Source organism: Hipposideros armiger, unplaced genomic scaffold (assembly GCF_001890085.2).
Source record: "Hipposideros armiger isolate ML-2016 unplaced genomic scaffold, ASM189008v1 scaffold_944, whole genome shotgun sequence".
Classification (NCBI taxonomy): domain Eukaryota; kingdom Metazoa; phylum Chordata; class Mammalia; order Chiroptera; family Hipposideridae; genus Hipposideros; species Hipposideros armiger.
The window spans coordinates 110,072-131,735 of NW_017732294.1; the positions used below are offsets into that span (position 1 = coordinate 110,072).

Here is a 21,664-nt window from a genome sequence, read left to right on the forward strand (position 1 = left end):
GTCATGATGGAACACAACTCCTTTACAATTAACAAGCTCTGGACGTTTCTGGATGATGGATTTGTTCAAACTGTCCAAATGCCGACAGTACACATTCGTATTGATTGTTTGATTCTTTGGTAGGAGCTCGAAAAACACGACACCTTTAAAATCCCACCACACTGAGCATAACCTTCCAATGATGAATGTCTGCTTTCGATGTCATTTGAGGTGAACCATCAAATGGTTGGGACCAAGACCGTTTGCGCACCACATTGATGTAAACAATCCACTTCTCATCACCAGTTATCAGTCGCTTCAAAAAAGGATCATTTTTCTCACATTTAACATATTGTAGATGTTTATACTTGTGACCAATGAACTTCTTTGAGTTCATGCGGAACCCAAATATCGAGCTTGCTTATGTATCCAAGCTTCTTCAGGTGGTCGTGAATGCTTGAGTGATGGATGTTCAATGTTTCTGCAATCTCTCATGTAGTGTAACGTGGCTTTGACTCGATCAATGACTTTATTTTGTTGTAATCAACCTCGGTGGGCCTCCCTGATTGAGGAGCGTCGTTGAGATCAAAATCACCAGCACGGAATTTCGTGAACCATCATTGGCACTGATGTTTTTGTAGAGCATTGTCACTGTAAACTTGATGCAACTTTTCACAAGCTTGATGAGCGTTCTTCCCTTTATGGAAGTAAAGCAGTAAAATATGGCAAAAAATGCACAGTTTGGTCTTCCATCTTCAACTTGTTGTAAAATCTCCAAAACTCAACCAAATCGCTCAATTTTTTTAGAATGAAGCTGGAACTGTCAGCTGTCAAATGACATAGCAATAACATAGCAAATGACTCTAGTACTTCCAAAAATGAACCAGTGCCATCTGACATGCGTCATGACTTTTCCGACAACTCAATAGTTCATAGTGGGTAATAGCCCTCCAGAGATACAGCTTGAAAATTTTCAAACAGATGTTCACATGAGGAAGCGAAGAAAAGAATCAGCACAGTAGGGAATACCAGAAAGGAGAGGTAAAGGTCACTAAAGATAGAAGAATCTAATTTATTGAGCTCATCCAAAAATAGAGTCCTGAGAAAGAATTCAAACCAACAAATCACTGAGTTTCTGCAATCATCAAGGAGCTGTCTATGGACTGTAGGAATGAGATAAACACATTGAAAAGTTAGTCTCTAGAAAATGGGTGCAATAAATGTACATTTTTTGTGTGTCCATTACTCTGTACTCTGGGCTGTTATTTGGAGAATGACATTTCTGATGGATTCCAGTGCAACAATTTTTTTCATCTATGGTGAAAGAAATATTTACATTGTATGCAAATCAGTGCATGAGGAGTGAGGAGACAGTGTAAAATGTTGCATGTTTAGATAAAATAGATTTAAGGAAAGTTTAGTACAAAAGCCACTATACTTTTGGAAGTCATTTGCTAATGCTAACAGCTAAGAAAGTATTTGCACTCATTTTCTAAACCAAGTACATATGTAGCAGTTAGTTGTTAGGGTGGTAGATTAGCACATTTATTTGGTTTAGAGATCAGCTGCAAAGTAGAAAAGTACTAAAAGCTTCATGATAACCAAGTATCAAAACAAAGAACAAATGGGAAATGGCCAAATGCAACCAGAGTCCAACAGTGAAAGCATGTGCTTAATGGGGTAAATGTGTGTTTAACATGGTCCAGTTCCCCACAGCCTGTAAGGTGTTTAGAGTTCTCCCATTGACATTTTTTTCTGAAGTAAAACTCAGTTTCTTATATTGCAGGCTTCAGTGTGAACATCAACTCAGAAACATTTCAAAACCAAATCAATGTCATTACCATCTCTTTATGTGTTATTGCTTTGGTCCCAACTCTAAGGATGGAGACCATTTGGCTGCTGTTGCCACTTAGATTCAAATGAAGTACTATTAAATTTGTTCTTTACTCCTTACATGCAGCACTAGAAAATACACTACGCCCATGGCTGCTTAATTATTTCTACCATCATGTGTTTCTTCTGCCTTTTTTTTTTTTAAAGAGGGTACCGGGGCCGGCCAAGTGGCTCAGTTGGTTAAGAGCTCACTCAAGAGTGTGAGGTCAGCAACAGGGTCGTCGGTTCCATTCACGGTCCAAGCTGAGCTGCCACTGAGCTGCCAACAGGTGGCAGGATGGCTCAGCTGAAATAAATAAATAAATAAATAAATAAATAAATAAATAAATAAATAAATAAAATAAAAGAGGGTACCAATTGTTTGTATTTAATAACAAACTTACTTTGTAGTAAGTGATTAAACTTGTTTTTACTAAGTAATTTAGCAATAACCGAGAGAGAAGGGCCTATGCTACCGCAGCAAAAAGGTATTATAGAACCAAGTCACATTCATGGAGAACTGTAAAATTATGACAGTCCTGAAATGTGCTCCTTTACTGCTTTCTTCCTCTTCTCTTCAACTGCCCTAGAGGCCTTCTGTACTCCAGTGTTTACAAGTGGCCCAGAGAAAAATGGGTTCAACCTTGGCTTCATCAAAAATATCCAGCAGGTGTTTGGAGACAAGAAGAAGTTCTGGTTAATACCTGTTGGGTCCAGGTAGGTAATTATTACCACTGAAAGAAGTGTCTTTAAGTAGCAGATTCAATTTTGATGGTAGGGTGCAGCAGCTATCAGTTGATTGTAAAACTGTTCCCTAAGCTTTTCATTTCTAAGTTAGTAAAGACAAATCTGGAGGTGAAGCTATGATAAAATAGACGTTCTCACGCTTTATGGCAGTGTAAACTGCTACCACACTTTTATAAATGAATTTGGTAATATGTATCAAAAAACCCACAAGAGTCTACATGTCATTGTTCCAGTAATTAAATTTCTGAGAATCTATTATAAAGACAGAAACAAAGTAAGCACAACAATGTTTATTACAGCACTATTTCCAGCCAATAATTAGGAAACACCCTAAACATCCAACAATATGAATATATATAATACAGTCAAAAGTAATGGATGTAAAGACTATGTCACAGTAAGGAGAACTGCTTACTATAGTTTAAGTGAAAAATGTAGAATTCAAAATGGTATGTACACTGTAATTAAAAATATTTACACACATATACAGAAGAAAAACTGGTGAAATATACCCGAAAATACTATAAATGGCAAGGGCCGTAGTCTTAGAAATTATTTTTCTTATTTCCATTTTTCATATTTTGGGCTGAAATGTTTTTATTAGTTTGATGAAGGAAAAAATTACAAAGCAAGAACAAAGGCTTCTTTAGAGGCTGTAGGTCATTCTTAGAACCACACCAGGAATGAAGGGAAAGCAGTGGAGGATGAGCTTGTGTCCTGAGTGATTTCATGAAGCAGCTTGAACTCCTATCAAGTAAAGTAGCTCTGGAGTAGGACTTACTGGTAGCCTTCTTACAGTGCCTTAACATTCGCTCCTCAGAGAGGTATGTATTTGTTTGCTCACTTCTTTGAAGAAACTTTGTTGGTGGTGATTAAGGAAAACATTCTCCTCCTTACACTTATTGCCCTGATGGTTTCTCTGAACCAGTTAGTGTTTCACAAGCTCATTTATTTAACATCTGTGGTATATGCCACTATCCTAGCTATAAGTCACAAGACACAACTGTGTCTGTGAGTAATGGTGTTTAATAACTGTTACCAAAAATGATTTGCAACGCATGCTTACACACGCACACACGCACACATGCACACACACACTATCACTACCGCAAAGGGAGGTCTAAAATGAGTCTTCTTGGAATAAGGATAAAAGCAAAAATCAAAGCCCATTCACTTATATCAGTATACCTACACCCTATGGAGAGAACTATTAACAAGATCTGTCAACTTTCAACTAACCACATTAGTGAACAGGAGAAAAGACATAGGCAATATCAAATGAATAATCCAGAAATCACTCAGATATAAATTTGGAATGAATTCGGATGTGTAGACTCAAATCTTCAAATTGTTACCCACGTTAGCCAGGGACAGAGATTAACCAGGGAGGTGGCCCTAGGTTACCATAGATATCTGTAAAGTGGGCCCCACATGTGAATATTGGCCCCCTAATCTGCACTCTTTGGGAGGCCTCACTCTGGTTCTTCCCCCCAACTCCTAATAACCTTTCTGCCATACAAGCCAAATAGTGGGGCAGTAAAACATTATTCACAACAACATATCTCCACTGTGTTTAATGATTCTGAATCTGCTTATTTTTCTTGAATATTTCGAATCAAAACAATAAGATAATGGGATGCGAATTGGGGTTGTAATCATTAAATGGTATCTATGAAGCTTGCTTTGCACACATAAGGTGTTTTTGTTTGTAAGCAACTCTAACTTGTTTCTCATATGCCCAGTCAACACTGGTGCAGACAAACAAACAAGATCTAGAAACTAAATGATGCTATTGTAAGATCCTTTTCCACTATGGCTTTAGCCAATAAGCTGAATGGTTTAAATCTGGCTAAGAATCCTCTTCCTATTTGTAGTAGAGTTATTACCTTCATAAAAAGTCCATGTCAAGAGTTTGAGCTCTGAGCAACAGCGGTTCGATTCCCGGCCTGAGCTGAGCAGCTGCTGAGCTGCCAACAGGTGGCAGGATGGCTCAGCTTAAAATACAAACAAACAAACAAAAAACAAAAAAACATGTCGGCTGCAAGACCTCACTGCCTTCCTCTTTCCACCAGCCCCGGTGATGGACACTCCTTCCCTATGAGATGTATGAATGAGTCACAGAACCCACTACTAGCAAATCAAGAGCCCTGGGAAGACGATGATGACAACCGAGGTGAGTAGGTACTAAAGAATTCTTTTTTCTTTTTAAAGATTTTTTTTATTGGGGAATTAGGATGGGAACAGTGCTGGGGAATTGGGGGAAGGGGAACAGACAAGTTGCTGTCGTTTTGTTCTTCAGTCTAGTTGTGGAGGATGTTGCTTCACTGGCCCAAGTTGGCACCATCGTTGCGCTCTTCCCAGGCGAGGCAGATCAGTCGCCGGCTTCTGGACGGCTACTCATGCTGGCTGCTGGCCACACACGGTAGCCCATGGCAACCCACTGCAGCAGGGGCTGCAACCTACGCTGTCGCTGGCGACTCACAGCTGCCCAGCTCCAGGTCGAGGTGTTGTTCAGCATCTTAGCTGTGGAGGGCAGTGTCACTGGCCCTCATATATGGGATCCGAACTGGGGCCCTCTGGCGTCTCAAGCCAGTTCTTAAACATTGCACCACTCGGCCGGCCCAGGAATTCTTTATTCCATCCAGCAGGCCAAGCACTAATAAAGATCATGTTAACACAACCAGTATAGTGTAGTCAGAAAATAGTGTCCGGAAAGGTTATATGTCAACCGCATAAGTGCCCTTTGGAAGGAGAAGGTCAAGTATGGCCACATGTGTTTAGCAAATATGGGTGGCTTAGGTAGGGTTAGATGGCAGCTTGGGAGATTCATTACCAGCTTTGTGATACCATGATTTATAACCAAATAAATCAGGAAATATAATGAACAGTGCCATGCATTTTTGCAAACAATTCTTCCAGTTGGTCAGGCATCATCCATTGCTTGAGTTAATTCAATCAGGGGACAACAGCTTACCTTTCTTTACCTTGATTCATTCACATTGGTTACATTTTCTCTAAAATCTCATTCCCTTTTCCTTTTAGAGTGGTTTAAATGCATGAAAAAATAAAAGATTATATGTGCGGGCAAGCCTACATACGTGTAGTCTACTTTTCTGAAAGGCAGAGTGGGAAAGGAAAAATCAGGAAGCAGAACTTTGTCCTTCCACCTTTCTCCCACCAGATTATTGGGTCATCTTGAGATGTTTCTGTGAAGAGCTAAATGTTAAGTTCTCGTGTCATGTACCCCCATTGCCACCTATGTCTCCTCATAATGCTATGCTTACTACTGTGCCACCAAATTTGTTCCTGTTGCTAATAACAGGCATTGATAATGCAGGAGTTGACAGAAATCCTGAGTGAGAAGTTGTAGTAGTTATCACAAACTGTTCCTAGGGCAAACAAGGCTCACTGAAGTTGGGAGCATGGATGGGTAATAAGCCTTTCAAAATGTTCATCAGTTACATTATGTAGGCCCAGCTTCTGGATCTGGAAGTCCAGTGTTAGACTGAGTCATGTTGATAAGACTAAAGAAGACAAAACAGTCCCAAATCCATAATTACAAAAGGAAAAAGTTCTTATCCAGCCCAAAGAACTTGTAACACAAGCAACTCCTTTACCTTCTCCTGCTGACTCTTTATTGAAAAACTGCATTTTTACCTACCTTCCTTTAGCTATGAGTTTTTCTGAACGGACTTTAAATTATAGCAGTTATATGTAAAGGTACGAACTTTGATTTTGGTATTAAAAAACCCAAACTAATAGAAACCAGAGACATATAGGGTCTTAACCTGGTTTAAAATATCTCCACAATGGAAACAAAACTATTTGTATCTGAGCCTGGTGTTGGCAAGCAGAACACTTTAAGTATAGATGTAGCACTACATTATAAACAGGTTATTTTCTGGAGGCAGTTTCCAATTCTAGACCTGTTTGAAAATATTCAGTCACAAAAGAAGTGTATACCATTTTATAGTTTACAGAGTACTCTCATATACTTTTTTTCATATCCATTGTGACTCCCAACTATTAGATTCAGTATGCATTATTATTAATACCATCCCCACTTTATAACTGAGGAAACTGATATTTGGAAATGTTAAATAACTTATCCAAGATCACATAGCAATAAAGAAGCAGAACTTGTATTTAAAGTAAACCATCCTGATTCCAAATCCTGGATTCTTTCCAATATAACTCTATATCTGTCCAGTGTTGTGACTGGATGCCATCTTGTTATCTGATGCATTCAACTGCATCTTACAATTGTAAAATCACAGACTATAAGCTGCCTTTAGCTTTAGTAAAATCACTGCAACATACCAGATATATAAGGGCTTTCATAAGTCCAGTGAAAGAGATTCCACAACCCTCCTTTATCACCCATTCTTGTATCTAACAAGTTTAACGATTAGAAAACTGTACTTTTCTCCAACACAAGTTCTCGTGCTTCACTATTTCTCCAGTTGCTTCTGTGTAATCTTCAGTTGCCCCCATATTCTGTGTATAACTGGTCATATACAATTAGTCCTTTCACTTTTAGAATCTTAGATTCCTGGGAAAGATGCTGTAAGTTAAAATGACTTAATTTCTATTAGGAATAATATCAAGGTTTGATTCTTAGCCCAAAGTATAATATTTAGTTTACTATAAATGATGTACTTGTACATTGTGTAATGCAAAACATTCTCAAATGTATATAAATTGATAGAATATGGTAAAACATTCAGGAACTATATAAAGGCTTTCTAGTCTTTCAAATCCCTGCTGTATTTTAGTACAGCAGCAGATTAGGTAAAGAAACACACTTATGAAGTCAAGAGATTTGAATAGACTTCTCTGATGAAATTTTTACAAATACAGCCTTTAATTCATGTATAAATGCATTAAAATGTGCAAATCAAAAGTGACAGATAGGGCCGGCCGAGTGGCTCAGTTGGTTAAGAGCTCACTCAAGAGTTTGAGTTCTGAGCAACAGCAGTTCGAGTCCCAGCCCAAGCTGAGCTGCCGCTGAGCTGCCAACAGGTGGCAGGATGGCTCAGCTAAAAAAATAAAACAGTGACAGATCAGTGTATTCTGAGGAGATTTTAACAGGCATCTTTTAAAAGAGTTTTGAGAGGAACCATTAAAGATGGCGGAGAAGATAAACACTGTGCTTGTCTCATCCCATGAACACATCAAAATTACAGAGCAATGAACCTGGAGAACCATCTGAAGTCTGGCTGAACAGAAAGAAGCTTTATAACTAAGGACATAAAGAAGCCATGATGAGATTGGTAGGAGGGGTGTAGACATGAAACAGCCTGACCCCTAACCTCCATGTAGCGGATGAAAATCAAGAGGGATATCTTGGCCACAGAGGTTCCCCCCAGAGGAGCAGGGACCCCAGGTCCACTCCAGGCTCCCCAGCCCAGAGTACTGATGCCAGGAAGAGAAGCCCCACAGCATCTGGCTGTGAAAAACAGTGGGGATTCCAACTGACTTACTGAGACTGAATGTGGCAGGAAACACAGACGTCCTCTTCAATGGCCTGCACACAGACTCCCCTGAAGATACGCACCTTGGGCTCCAGCGGAGGGCCAGTGACTCAGGGGGTGTCGGAGACAAACAGGGGGTAGGCTGAGGTGTGTTGCTTCAGGGCAAGGACTGGAGGACAGTTGGCATTTTCCGACCCCTGTGTGCTGTCCTCCTCTCGTGCAGCTGACAGGCAGGTGCCACCTTCCCTGTGTTGAGCCCGCCCCCTAGGCTTATGGCTAAATCTGAATCTGATTGGCCTGGTGAACTCCACTCACTCCGCCCTGCTGACTCCCTGGGACCCTGCCCCCCCCAACTCTGTACTGCACAAGACTTTATCAGTGGCTGCACCTTACAGTCGGCAGCAGGCCTCAGGGTCTCCTGACGTTTTGCAGAGCTACCCCAAGCCCTGCACTTGTGGTAAATGTCCTCGGTTCACAGCGTGGCCTCTCCCACATGCCTCCAGGTCCAGCACAGGCAGTGACCAACCATGGATCGCTTTGTAGCTCCTACCAGGTAGTCCCAGCCGGTCACAGGCGACCTGGGTCTGCACCAGAGCCCTTCCCAAGAGGCCACACAACCAACATACCTGGAGGCTGGCTTCAGACCACAGCAGAGCACCACCCAATTAGCCCCATAAGCAGCACACACAAAGGGCAGTCTCAACAGGCACCAGAGCCCACTGGGGTGACTAACACTCAGTGGGGTAAGCTCCCTGCACAGCAGCCTGTAAGCTGTGGACGTGACGATACCCCACAGCCAGTCACTCTGAGGGTCATCCCCACCCACAGCCATGCCAACAGCAATCAAGGCTCAACTATAACAGGAGGGCACACACAACCCACACAAGGGACACTCTCAGAGCACCAGATGAAGCAGAGTTTTGAATCAGCAATTTGGAAGACAAGACAGCAGAAAACACCCAATCAGAACAGCAAAAGGAAAAAAGAATTTTTAAAATGAGGGTACTTTAAGAGACCTCTGGAACAACACCAAGCATTACAACATTTGCATCATAGGGGTACCAGAAGGAGAAATGCAAAAGCAGGAGATTGAGAACCCATTTGAAGAAATAATGACTGAAAACTTTCTTAACCTGGCGAAGGAAATAGACATACAAATCCAGGAAATGCAGAGTCCCAAACAAGATGAACCCAAACAGGCCCACACCAAGACACATTATAATTAAAATGGTAAAGGTTAAAGACAAAGAGAGAATCCTAAAAGCAGCAAGAGAAAAGCAGTTAGTTACCTACAAGGGAGCTCCAATAAGACTGTCAGCTGATTTCTCAACAGATACTTTGCAGGACAGAAGGGAGTGGCAGGAAATATTCAACATGATGAAAAGTAAGGGCCTACAACCAAGACTACTCTACCCAGCAAGGCTATCATTTAAAATCAAAGGACAGATAAAGAGCTTCCCAGACAAGAAAAAGCTAAAGGAGCTTAGTTTATCACCACCAAACCAGTATTACAAGGAATGTTAGAGGGACTTCTTTAAGATGAAAAAAAAAGATAAAAAATATGAGTAATAAAATGGCAACAGTTACATATCTATCAACAATTACTTTCAATGTAAATGGATTAAAAGCTCCAATCAAAAGACATAGGGTGGCTGAATGGATACGAAAACAAGACCCTTATATATGCTGCCTCCAAGAGACTCACTTCAGATCAAAAGACACACAGACTGAAAGTAAAGGGATGAAAAAAGATACTTCATGAAAATGGAAATGGAAAAAGAAAACAAAACAAAAAAAGCTGGGATAACAATACTTATACCAGACAAAATAGACTTTAAAACAAAGTCTGTAACAAGAGACAAAGAAAGACCCAGTAATCCCACTTCTGGGTATTTATTCAAAGAAATCCAAAACACTACTTCAAGGGCACATGTGCATCCATATGTTCACTGCAGCATTGTTTACAATGGCCAAGATGTGGAGGCAGTCTGGGCGTCCATCAATGGATAAAGAGTAGGTACTACATAATATACAATGGAATATTACTCAGCCATAAAAAAAATGAAATCTTGCCATCTGCAACATTGATGGACCTAGAATGTATTGTGCTGAGTGGAGTATGTCAGACAGAGAAAGACAAATGCCATATGATTTCACTTATATGTGGAATCTAAAAACAAATTAAACAACAAACAGAACAGAAACAAGCTCATAGATACGGAGAACATTTTGATGGTTGTCTGATGGGAGGGGGGTTGAGAGGGTGGGTGAAAAAGGGGATGGAATTAAGAAGTATAAATTGGTTGTTACAAAGTAGTCATGGGATGTAGGGTACAGCATAAGGAATATAATTAATAATATTGTAATAACTACATATGGTGTCAGATGGGATCTAGATTTATTGGGGGTAATAGATGGGAGGGGGTTGGGGGCAGGGTGAAAAAGGTAAAGGGATTAAGAAGTACAAATTGGTAGTTGCAAAATATTCATGGAATGTAAAGTGAAGCATAGGGAATATAGTCAATAATATGGAATAACTATGTAAGCACTGCCAGGTGAGTACTAGACTAGTCAGGGGGGTCACTTCTTAAATTATATAAATATCTAACCACTGTGCTGTACACCTGAAATTAATACAAAATAATATCAAATGCCAAATGTAATTGAAAAAATTTAAAAGGTGGGGAACAGGTGTAGGGGAATAAGAGGTCCAAATTTCCAGGTATAAAATAAATAAATCATGGGGATGTAATGTACAGCATAGGGGATATAGTCAATAATACTGTGATAGCGTGGTACGGTGTCTGATGGTTGCTGGACTTACGGTGATCACTTTTTTAGGTCTATAAGTGTTGAACAACTATGGTGTACACCTGAAACTAATATTATATTGTATGTTAGCTATATTTTCTAATAAAAATCTTTAGAAAACAGAGTTTTGAGAGACTTAGGACTACATTTAAACTTTTCGAGGAAATGATGCAGAGATATGTGTTCTATTACTCATTACAAATTTTCCTGTAGCATGCATAAAAAAAAGTAGAGATTACAATATATGTTTTACTGCTCTATTCAAAATTGGGATCCATTTTTTCCAAACTGGATGGGTAGCATCTATGACTCTGTCTGCCATAAATGTCATGACTAATAATGTGGTTGTGACTGTCAGAGTGATTCTTAAATGCAAACTGCTATAACTCAAAGTCTGCCTGTATGTGAAACCCACAGAGAACCTCCTCTGCCTTTTGAGGAGAAATTCTAGCTCCTTAATATTTTCTTACAGAGGTAATTTCTCAATATTGTTTTTATCTTTATGGCTCTGGTGCTTTCTGAGTGCTCTGTGTCCTTTTATTGTTTCAGCAGGTAAAAAGCCCATGCCATTTCCCCAACCATCACCCTTTTCAGATTAGTTGCTGAACTATTTGATCATTCACATTTATTGAAGATACAGCATCACTTTGAACTCAGAGAAGGTAGCCACAGTCAATATTCTCTAGGCAGTGAACTTAACGGAGAAATTGACAAAGACTGCAACAGCAGAGCAATGTTTTCTTCCAATTGAAAGGGAGTAATTCTTGTCAAAACCACTGATTAATGATATTAGCTAGCTTCAGAGACATTTCCATTCCGAAATATTTGATGATAAAAAGAAATACAGCTCACCTGATAGGAAAATTTACTCTGCAAGATCTTACCAAAGAATTGTGAGATGTTTGTTTTCATATTGACCCTTAAGCAACTTCAAGTGACCTGCAGTCCTCATGTTGGAGTTCTCCCACAGAGAAGCCCACATTGAACTATGTAATAGTGTATATTATGATTGGCCAGACAACATCTTCCTGCACACTCTTCCATAAGCTGTTAATTTGCCCTAGCTGTAAGGGAAGCAAGTCACCTGAGCTCTAGATGGTAGTCATGAAACTTCTTAAAAGTCTACACTTAACCCTGATAGAGAAGGTCAGAGGAACGTTGTCCCAGAGTATATGGGGAACTTCCCAGATCCCCCTGTTTTCTAGAATGAACCTCAACTCATAGTAATCTGCTTCTAAATATTCTCCAGCCCAGACCCACAGATTGGAGTCTTCAAAAAATACTGCCAGGCACATCTATTTTGCGGTTATCTAGCACGAACTGAACTCAGTTTTGGCTTTGATATAAGTACCAAGGTTAAGTATCTGGTAATCGTAACTATAGGACCTCTATCCACTAGGCTTAGCTCCTTTATTTCCCAGTAAAGAAGGTGGAGCCAGTTCCTTTCCTCCTTATCACCCAGATCTTCCATCAATCTCTTCTCTTAAGCTATCTTCCTATTTTAAGAATCGAGTAGGCAGCTCCAGGTCAGGATCAAGTTGTAGGGTACAGAATAATTATGCACAATCCATTCCAGTTACTTTATATCAATGCACAAACTATGACAAGAACATTTAAAAAGAATCCAGCAGAAAAAGAACCGAGCTTCTCTTAACTAAATAAAACCACTTTCCAGCTCTAGCTAATGAGACTGAAAATCAACTCTTCAATTTATTTTGATAATTTTAATAAAATATATCTCTGAAAGGACAATTTTATCAAGTAAAGAAAATCTCCATAATACAAAAACAAAAATTTGCTTGAAATTGCTAATACAACCTCTGGTGTTAATGATAACCAGGGCTTTGAAGCATTAACCTCCTTCTTGTCAAATGCTTGACACTTACCCATAAAAAATATTGACTTCAGACTCAAGCATATGATGGGTCTTATGTATAGCCTAATTTTCCTACTCCTGCATTTGGGCAAAATGTAAAACATTTTTGTATGAGACCATTAGAAACTGCTCAAAGTAGAAGAGGTTTCTGATTTATTTTCAATCTGGTAGTTTCTGCCTTTCTGCTACCATGATAAATAATCTGTTAGGAAAAATAATGGAAGAAATAAACTAGTATTTGTTGAGAGCATATTACAGGTATGATATTGGACCCATAAGGGGTGTTATGCATTATTGTTTCTGAATTCAAGGGTCTTGCATTTATTTGGAGATATAAGACACATATATGAAAAGTTGTCTAACAAAACACAGTATGGGACATGTTCTTGACCAAATAAATAGAACCATACATTTTGTGCTACAAGAATTCAAAGGAGAGGGCCGGCCGAGTGGTGAGTTTGCTAGGAGCTGGCTTGGGACGCCAGAGGGTCCCGGTTTGGATCCCACATATGATGGCCAGTGACGCTGCCCTCTACAGCTAAGATGCTGAACAACAGCTCAACCTTGAGCTGGGCTGCCGTGAGTCACCGGCGACGGTGTAGGCTGCAGCCCCTGCTGCAGTGGGTTGCCATGCAGCCCACTGTGTGTAGCCAGCAGCCAGCATGAGCGGCCAGCAGCCGCAGTGAGCAGCTGTCCAGAAGCCGGCGACTGATCTGCCTCGCCAGGGAAGAGCACAATGATGGTGCCAACTTGGGCCAGTGAAGCAACATCCTCCACAACTAGATTGAAGAACAAAATGACAGCAACTTGTCTGTTCCCCTTCCCCCAATTCCCCAGCACTGTTCCCATCCCCCAATTCCCCAATAAAAATCTTAAAACAAAAAAAAAACAAACAAAAAAAGAATTCAAAGGAGAGTGTGATTCCTGAGGGCTAGGCTAGTAAGGAAAGGCTTTACAGCAGAGGTAGAATTTGGGTATAAAAGATTAAATAGGATTTGGATTAGTGGCAAAGAATGAAGAGAGAGAAGGTATAAAGAAAGTCACTAGACCTCAAGCTAAGTGATGAAGAAAGTAACCTGGCTCCAACAGAGGTTGGATGGTAAGGGATTGGATAGGAACGCCTTGAAGTCAAAGACCTGTCACCTTCATTTCATCATTCTATGATAGCCTAGCAAAATAAGCTTGCAATAGGTGACTGTTTAATTCCAAGGTTACAATTAACATTTGTTGAATAACTATTATATGCCAGGTGATTTATAGGCATTGTCACATTTAAGTCATAAGCACTTTCTGAGTTGTAAATATTAAATAACACCATTTTACAGATAAGGAAACTCAAGCACAGAGAAGTTCAAAGTCACAGAGCTAGTAAGTCACAGAATCTGGCTCCAAAGTCCAAACCCTTAACCACTACACCACCCAGAGTCTCTCCTTTGCTCCTATTTACTTTTCAGTTTATAGATCTTTTTAAGGTCTGTTTGAAAGAAAATGATCAGACTGCAGGGTAGAGTTCAGTTAAGATGGCAGAGTAGAAAAACTCTGTGCTTCCTTCCTCCCATGATCACATTAAAACTACAAGAGTTGGGCCGGCCGAGTGGTGCGTTTGCTAGGAGCTGGCTTGGGACGCCAGAGGGTCCCGGTTTGGATCCCACATATGATGGCCAGTGACGCTGCCCTCCACAGCTAAGATGCTGAACAACAGCTCAACCTGGAGCTGGGCTGCCGTGAGTCGCCGGCGATGGCGTAGGCCGCAGTCCCTGTGGCAGTGGGTTGCCATGGGCTACCGTGTGTTGCCAGCAGCCAGCGTGAGCGGCCGTCCAGAAGCCGGTGACTGATCTGCCTCACCCGGGAAGAGTGCAATGATGGTGCCAACTTAGGCCAGTGAAGCGGTGTCCTCCATAGCTGGACTGAGGAACAAAAGGACAGCAGCTTGTCTGTTTCCCTTTCCCAGTTCCTTAGTGCTGTTCCCATCCCCCAATTCCCCAATAAAAAAAATCTTTAAAAAACCAAAAAAACTACAAGAGTTAAATTATAGAACAATCAACCTGGAGAACCACGTGAAATCTATCTGAACAGAAGTCCTATAACTAAGGATATAAAGAAGCCATGAGGGTTAGAGACATGAAACAGCCTGGTCCCACACGCACGTGTGGAGGTTAAAACTCAGGAGAGATCTCTCAGCTGTGGAGGTTCCTATGAGAAGTCAGGGGTCCCAGCCCCACACTGGGCTCCCCAGCCCAAAACCCCAGTGCTGAGAAGAGGAGCCCCCACAACATCTGGCTGTGAAAATCAGTGGGGATTCTGTCCATACAGAGAGCTGCTGTAGACCCAGGCTTCCTCTTCAAGGGCCCGCAAATAGACTTTCTCCCTCACAGGCACTCACCTTGGGCTCCAGAGCAGTGACAGCTCTGGAAGTACAAGACATACATGGAGAGACTAACTTGTGTGGCCTCAGGGCAAGAGCTGGAGGGACAGCTGCTATTGTTCCTGTGTTGAGCCTTTCTCCCCTGCAGCCTGTGCCTGTAGGCACCATCTTTCCTGTGTTGAGCCTGCCCCCTACACTTACATTCAAATCTGAATCTGATTGGCCTGGTGAGCTCAACTCTCTCCACCCTGATGACTCCCTGGGACCCTGCACCACCCAGCTCGCGCACCACCTAAAGCATGTTGGGTAGCAGGCAGTGGGCCTTGGCTCCTGTACTGCTAGAGGTAATTTTCGTGGTGGGCATCTGGCGTTGGCCCATGTTGCAGTGTTGCTTGCATAATTCTCAGAGTCAGCGGGCTCCAGGTGGGCAATGGCAGTTCTTGGTGTGCTCTGAGCCTTTGGCTGAATGGCCTCAGGCCTAGAACTGGTGGCAGCTGGCCTCAGATCTCAGTGTGGCCTCTCCAACATGCTTCAAGACCTAGCACAGGCAGTGAACAGCTGCGGCTCAGTTTGTAGCTGCTACCAGGTAGCCCAGGGCCGGTTACAGGCACTGGGTGATGTGGGCCTGCACTGGAAACCCCCCCAAGATGCTCCAGAACCAACATACATGGAGACAGCCTTCAACCACAGCAGGGCAGCACCCAATTAGCCCCACAAGTGGCACACACAAAGGGCAGTCTCAACAGGCACCAGAGCCCTCTGGGGTAATCCCACCAAGTGGGGTAAGCCCCCTGCACAGGAGCCTATAAGCTGTGGATGTGGCCAAACCCCACAGCCTGTCAGCCTGAGGGTCAGTCCCACCCACTGACCTGCCAACAGCAATCAAAGCTCACCTATAACAGAAGTGCACACACACTCACACAAGGGACACTCCTGGATAGCCTGGAGCAGGTGATCAGGGACACTGTGCCAGGTTCCCACAGGGCACCTACTACATAAGGCCACCTGGCCAAGTCTGGGAGACATAGCAGCCCTACCTAATACATGGAAACAAACAGAGAGGCAGCCAAAATGGGGAGACAAAGACACATGTTCCAAATGAAAGAATAGGACAAAGCTCCAGAAAATATACAAAATAAATATTGACAGACATAAAGGCAGAGATCAGCAGTAACACAATCATAGTAGGGACTTCAACACAGCACTGACACCAATGGACAAATCCTCGAGACAGAAAATCAACATGGAAACAGTGGCCTTAAATGACCCACTAGACCTGATGGATTTAATTAATATTTTCAGAGCATTTCACCCAAAAGCAGCAGAATATACATTCTGTTCAAGTGCACATGAATTGTTTTTTAGCATAGACCACATATTAGGCTACAAAAGAAGTCTCAATAAATTTAAGAAGATTTATATCATATAAAGCATCTTCCCTGACCACAATGGAATGAAACTAGAAATCAATTACAAGAAGAAAACTGGAAAACACACAAACACATGGAGGCTGAATAACATGCTGCTAAACAATGAGTGGGTCAGCAATGAGGTCAGGAATAAATTGAAAGATACCTTGAGACAAATGAAAATGAAACCCAATGACCCCACATCTAAAGCAGAAACTGTAAGGGACAACCACGGTCACCTTTTTTAAATTTCAAAGTGTGAAGTATGTTCTACAGGGAGTATAAAGAAAGAGACTATCTGTACATTAAACTAGGTGATTCAGACTGTACTCTGCTCACCCAAAAGGCTGTACATTGGAAACAGAAATATTTGTACTATAAATGATGTTGCATGTTAATTCTAAAGCCTCTTCTTTTCTAGATACCTCATTTCTTTTTATTATTGATTGATTGATTGATTGATTTTAAAGATTTTTATTGGGGAATTGGGGGAAGGAGAACAGACAAGTTGCTGTTGTTTTGTTCTTCACCATCATTGCACTCTTCCCGGGCGAGGCAAGTCAGTCGCCAGCTTCTGGATGGCCGCTCATGGCAGCTGCTGGCCGCTCACACTGACTGCTGGCTACACACGGTAGCCCATGGCAACCCACTGCCACAGGGGCTGCAGCCTATGCCAACGCCGGCGACTGATGGCAGCCCAGCTCCTGGTTGAGCTGTTGTTCAGCGTCTTAGCTGTAGAGGGCAGTGTCACTGGCCCTCATATGTGGGATCCGAACCGGGGCCCTCTGGTGTCCCAAGCCAGCTCTTAACCAACGCACCACTCGGCCGACCCCATTATTCCTTTTTAGAAACACACCAACACCTAACATACTATCTCCATTATGCCCAGCAGAATAACACCAAAACATAGTAATTTTGTTAGTAGCAAGATCCAAAATATTCCATGTAAAGGCATATGATGCTGAGCCAGTGACTGGAAAAGAAGGAACTATTCCAGTGAATAAATACCCACCCATCCAAGAGAAAGGGACATTTGATCCTCTTCACTTTTCAACCTTACAGATTATCCAGAAGGTTCATCGTCTCTTGCGGTGGAAACGGAAACGTAGCAGTTTCACATTTCCTGCATCTCTGTGACAGGTCAGTATTCTGAGGGAGGCACATAGAATGCCCCCTGGACTGCTAAGAGGCAGTCTCGGGAGAAGTACTAGGAAAGGAAGAAGTTCTCACCTTGGTGAATAAGATGGTAAGTTCTTCACTCTTGTATTAGTCACATAAGCACAAGTTCTATACATCATTTCCCTGTGTAATGTACTGAAAAAGATGCCTCTATTCCCTGCAAAGTCACACTATTCAGTTGGCCCAAAAGACCCTCAGGGTATCCCGAAACAGCCAGACATTCCATTCAGGTTATGTGCTTTCATACTATGAATTAGAAACCTTGTCCTGGTGCATTTCAGGTGTTTGAAATGAAATAGATTTCAAATAGGCTCTTTTTGCCAAACTCCATTATATCACTTAATAACCTTCTTTGATTCACTAATTTTAAAAGACATATGCACCCCTATGTTCATTGCAGCATTAGTCACAATATCCAAAATATGGAAGCACTGAAGTGACCATCAATAGATGATTGGATAAAGAGGAGGTGGTACATTTATACAATGGAATATTACTGTGCCATAAAAAGAATGAAATCTTACCATTTGCAACAACACAGATTTAACTAGAGAGTAATATGCAAAGTGAAATAAGTCAGACAGAGAAAGACAAATACCATATGATCTCACTTATATGTGGAATCTAAAGAACACAATAAACAAACAAACAAAACAGAAACAGACTCATAGATACAGAGAACAAACTGATGGTTACTAGATGATAGAGGGGTTGGTGGCTGGGTGAAAAAGGGGAAAGGATTAAGAAGTACAAATTGGTAGTTACAGAATAGTCACAGGGATGTAAAGTATAGGAAATATAGTCAATAATGTTGTAATAACTATGTAGGGTACCAGGTGGGGACTAGACTAATCAGGAGGATCACTGCATAAATTATATAGAAGTCTAACGACTATGTTGTACACCTGAAACTAATATAAAATAATATTGAATGTCAGCTGTAACTTAAAAAAATAATTTTTAAAAACCAAAATTCAAAGTTGCACAATTTCAAAGCTCATGCTATTTCCATGTGAATTTCAAAAAACAGTTTTTTGTTATCAAATTACTATATATTTACTGGAGGAAATGTGGGAAATATAAGTAGAAAGTAGAGAAAATGAAAATAAATTACCCATGAAAGCACCCTTAGAACAATTTAGTGTATTTCCTCAGGCTTTTTGTTGCAGATATAATTTCTGGGTTAAAAATAATCACAACATTGTATATATAATTTTGCATCCTGCTTTTATTACTTAACATTTTTAATGCTGACACGTAGAAACATAATTTTATAAACATAATTTTAACAGTTGCATGTTATTGTCAATGTGTGTCACCATGTAGATATTTACAGTTGTTCTGCTCACCTGTGAATTGCTTCTTTTTATTCCCAGGACCTTCTATCTCCCATGAAGCTTACAGAGTTCAATGTTGGGAACCATTGTAATCTTCAAAATAACTCACCATGGTGGATCGAAAACTTCACAATTTGAAAGCATTCCATCAAATACTTGTGTCGATACATGTTTCAGGACTTTGCAAGTCATTGAATTTACTGACCAAACTCATCAATCTGGTAGCAGTGAATTCAGTCCAGTCTTCCTCTCCTTCTTTCTTCATTTCCCCTTCCTCAATCTGTCAAAGCCTAAATGTATATAGAAATCTTTCCAGAGACTCTCTGGGAAGACTGTTAATGGTATCCATAGGGTCTTTGTGGCATTGAGAAGGGAATCAGGCTACAGACTACACTTGTTGCTGTGACATTGTGAAAATCAAGGTTAAAAAACTGAGGTTTTTATTCAATCAGGTTTTTCCCTAAATAGAAATTTAAATATCTGCTGAGCTGTGAATGCCATCCCTTTATCCGGTACCTAAAATTCAAGAGGGAGATTCGACACACTGTGATGAAGGTTCTCCAATTGGGAATTGAACAGCAGTGTAAATGGAAAACCTGTTCTCTGTGTGGTTCCTGAAAGTTCCAACACTGACAGGGAAGATCAGGTCAGATTTCCACTTTATTAAATATAACAATTGGTGTTTTCAAGAATTTTGATGGCAGCCTGTGGTAATATTCTCTAATTACTTTTATTCTTTTCTCTGCTACCCAGCTTTATTTTAGCCTTTATGAATTATTGTTTTGATGAAAGAAAAAGTACCGACCTAAGTGAAGAACCACAGATTTTATTAAAGGGTTTAAGGGTGATATTCAGTTTTAATTACAATACTGTTCATAAGGGAAAGTTTCCCAGTTCAAATTAGCCTAAGGATTAGCACGACAGATCTGTGTTTTCACAGCAGGGGTTAGTGTACAGATAGTGATAACCTAATAGTAATATGCCCATCCTTTCTTTTTTTTCTTTTTTTTTTAATTTCAGTGGTAGCTCAGCCATTAAGATAGTTTACATTCATTTATTTATAATTGGCCTTTCTTGTAGTCCTAGTGCCTGAATCAGTGAGTATGGACACTAATGCCACTTCTTTATAATCATCACACCTAATAAAGGTATCGATGGTTTTCCTTTCTCAGCCAGCTCTTGACAATAGAAGTCCCAACTCCTACAGAGATCAGTGATGGGTTACAGGCATATTGAAGATATCAAGTAGTTGAGCTCCTAGAGGGATGTTAGGTTTACTCAATGATTCCCCCTAAAACGTTTTTGAGTAGAAAAGAACTACCTGCCACAAACAATGCAGTGTCTGGACTCCAGTGGAGCTGAGAAAGTGAGCGGTCCAGCTACTTAAAGCAACAAAAACCGAGCCAGCCGAGTGGCTCAGTTGGTTAAAAAGAGTTCGCTCAAGAATGCGAGCTCTGAGCAACAGGGTCACCGGTTCGATTCCCAGCCTGAGCTGAGCTGCCGCTGAGCTGCCAACAGGTGGCAGGATGGTTCAGCTAAAACAAAAAAACAAAAAAACCAAAAAAAACCCGCAACAAAAACCTGTTCACTGGGATCCTCTAGGTAATTTTGGTCAAGGTAAGTCTTTTAGCATAAATTAAATGGATTGTGGCCAGCATTTAATTTGAAAGAATACTAGACATGACTAAATCTTTCCGGGTTTCTCAAACTCAGATACTAGGAGGCAACCTAGAAGAGTATGCATACTGGGCTTCACAGTGAAACTGTATATGCTCAGATATATCCCCTTCCTCTCTCCCTCCAAAACACTCTCTTGTTTACGTTTCTCTTGAAAGCTTATTTGGCCATCCACATGGTCTTACCATGGACAAGATTTCCTTCTATTCATATCCAAGTGCACCTTTCTCTAAAGGTAGGGCCATTACTTAACTCCACAGCCAGTGGGACTCAAAGCAATCTTGCCTTCCTCAAAGCTGCTAACTATAATTCAAAGTCAGAAAGGAGTGAACTTCTTTGATGAATAGAAATCAGGTCATAAAAGACTGTGTCAGGAAATTACAGGGAAGCTCCAGAAGGGTGAAGGTCAAGACGGCTGTCTTCAAAAGTCCAAATCGATCAGTGTCTTACCTGTGGGCTTGGCAAAATAAAAATACCTTATTCCTCTCTTAGCACCTTGATCGCACTACTTCGTAGGCTCTGATACTATTTATAGATTATGGAGCATTGACTACAGTACATAATCACCCCCGATTGGTTGCCTATTCATGAAGGAAACAGGTTTGTTTGAGAATTAGCTCTGGCTCCTGTGCTTCCTTTTCCTTGAGGCACTGTCCAGTAACCTCTGTGGATCTCGTTCCCCAATCTTTGGTACTCATCTTCCCCATTGCAAAACAAACACACTCATTGTCTTTTGGCTGCATGGTGCTATGTAACGCCCTAGTGCTCTTAATACCCGTCATTGTAGGGCTGGAAGGAAAGGTTTAAGCAAACAGTGTTTCTAAGCAACCAGTGTTCTCCATCCTTTTTCCCATGCTCTCATTGCTGATTTGTTCTTGCAGAGGTCAGAGTACTTTATTAATGCTTTTCCATTCACTCCAACAATGTCCTTAGAATAG

The 21,664-nt window shown here is 41.0% G+C and overlaps 1 protein-coding gene across 1 annotated transcript in view; it reads left to right on the plus strand.

The window, feature by feature from the left end:
* Positions 1 to 19,840, plus strand: part of ZDHHC15 (zDHHC palmitoyltransferase 15) — a 60,641-nt gene extending 40,801 nt beyond the window's left edge. The window contains exons 9-12 of the mRNA XM_019630779.1: positions 2,442 to 2,568; positions 4,671 to 4,771; positions 17,596 to 17,673; positions 19,089 to 19,840. Coding sequence (XP_019486324.1) covers positions 2,442 to 2,568; positions 4,671 to 4,771; positions 17,596 to 17,642 — 275 coding nt within the window. The 3' untranslated portion in view covers positions 17,643 to 17,673; positions 19,089 to 19,840. The remainder of the gene's footprint in view (positions 1 to 2,441; positions 2,569 to 4,670; positions 4,772 to 17,595; positions 17,674 to 19,088) is intronic.
* Positions 19,841 to 21,664: the final 1,824 nt, after the last annotated feature.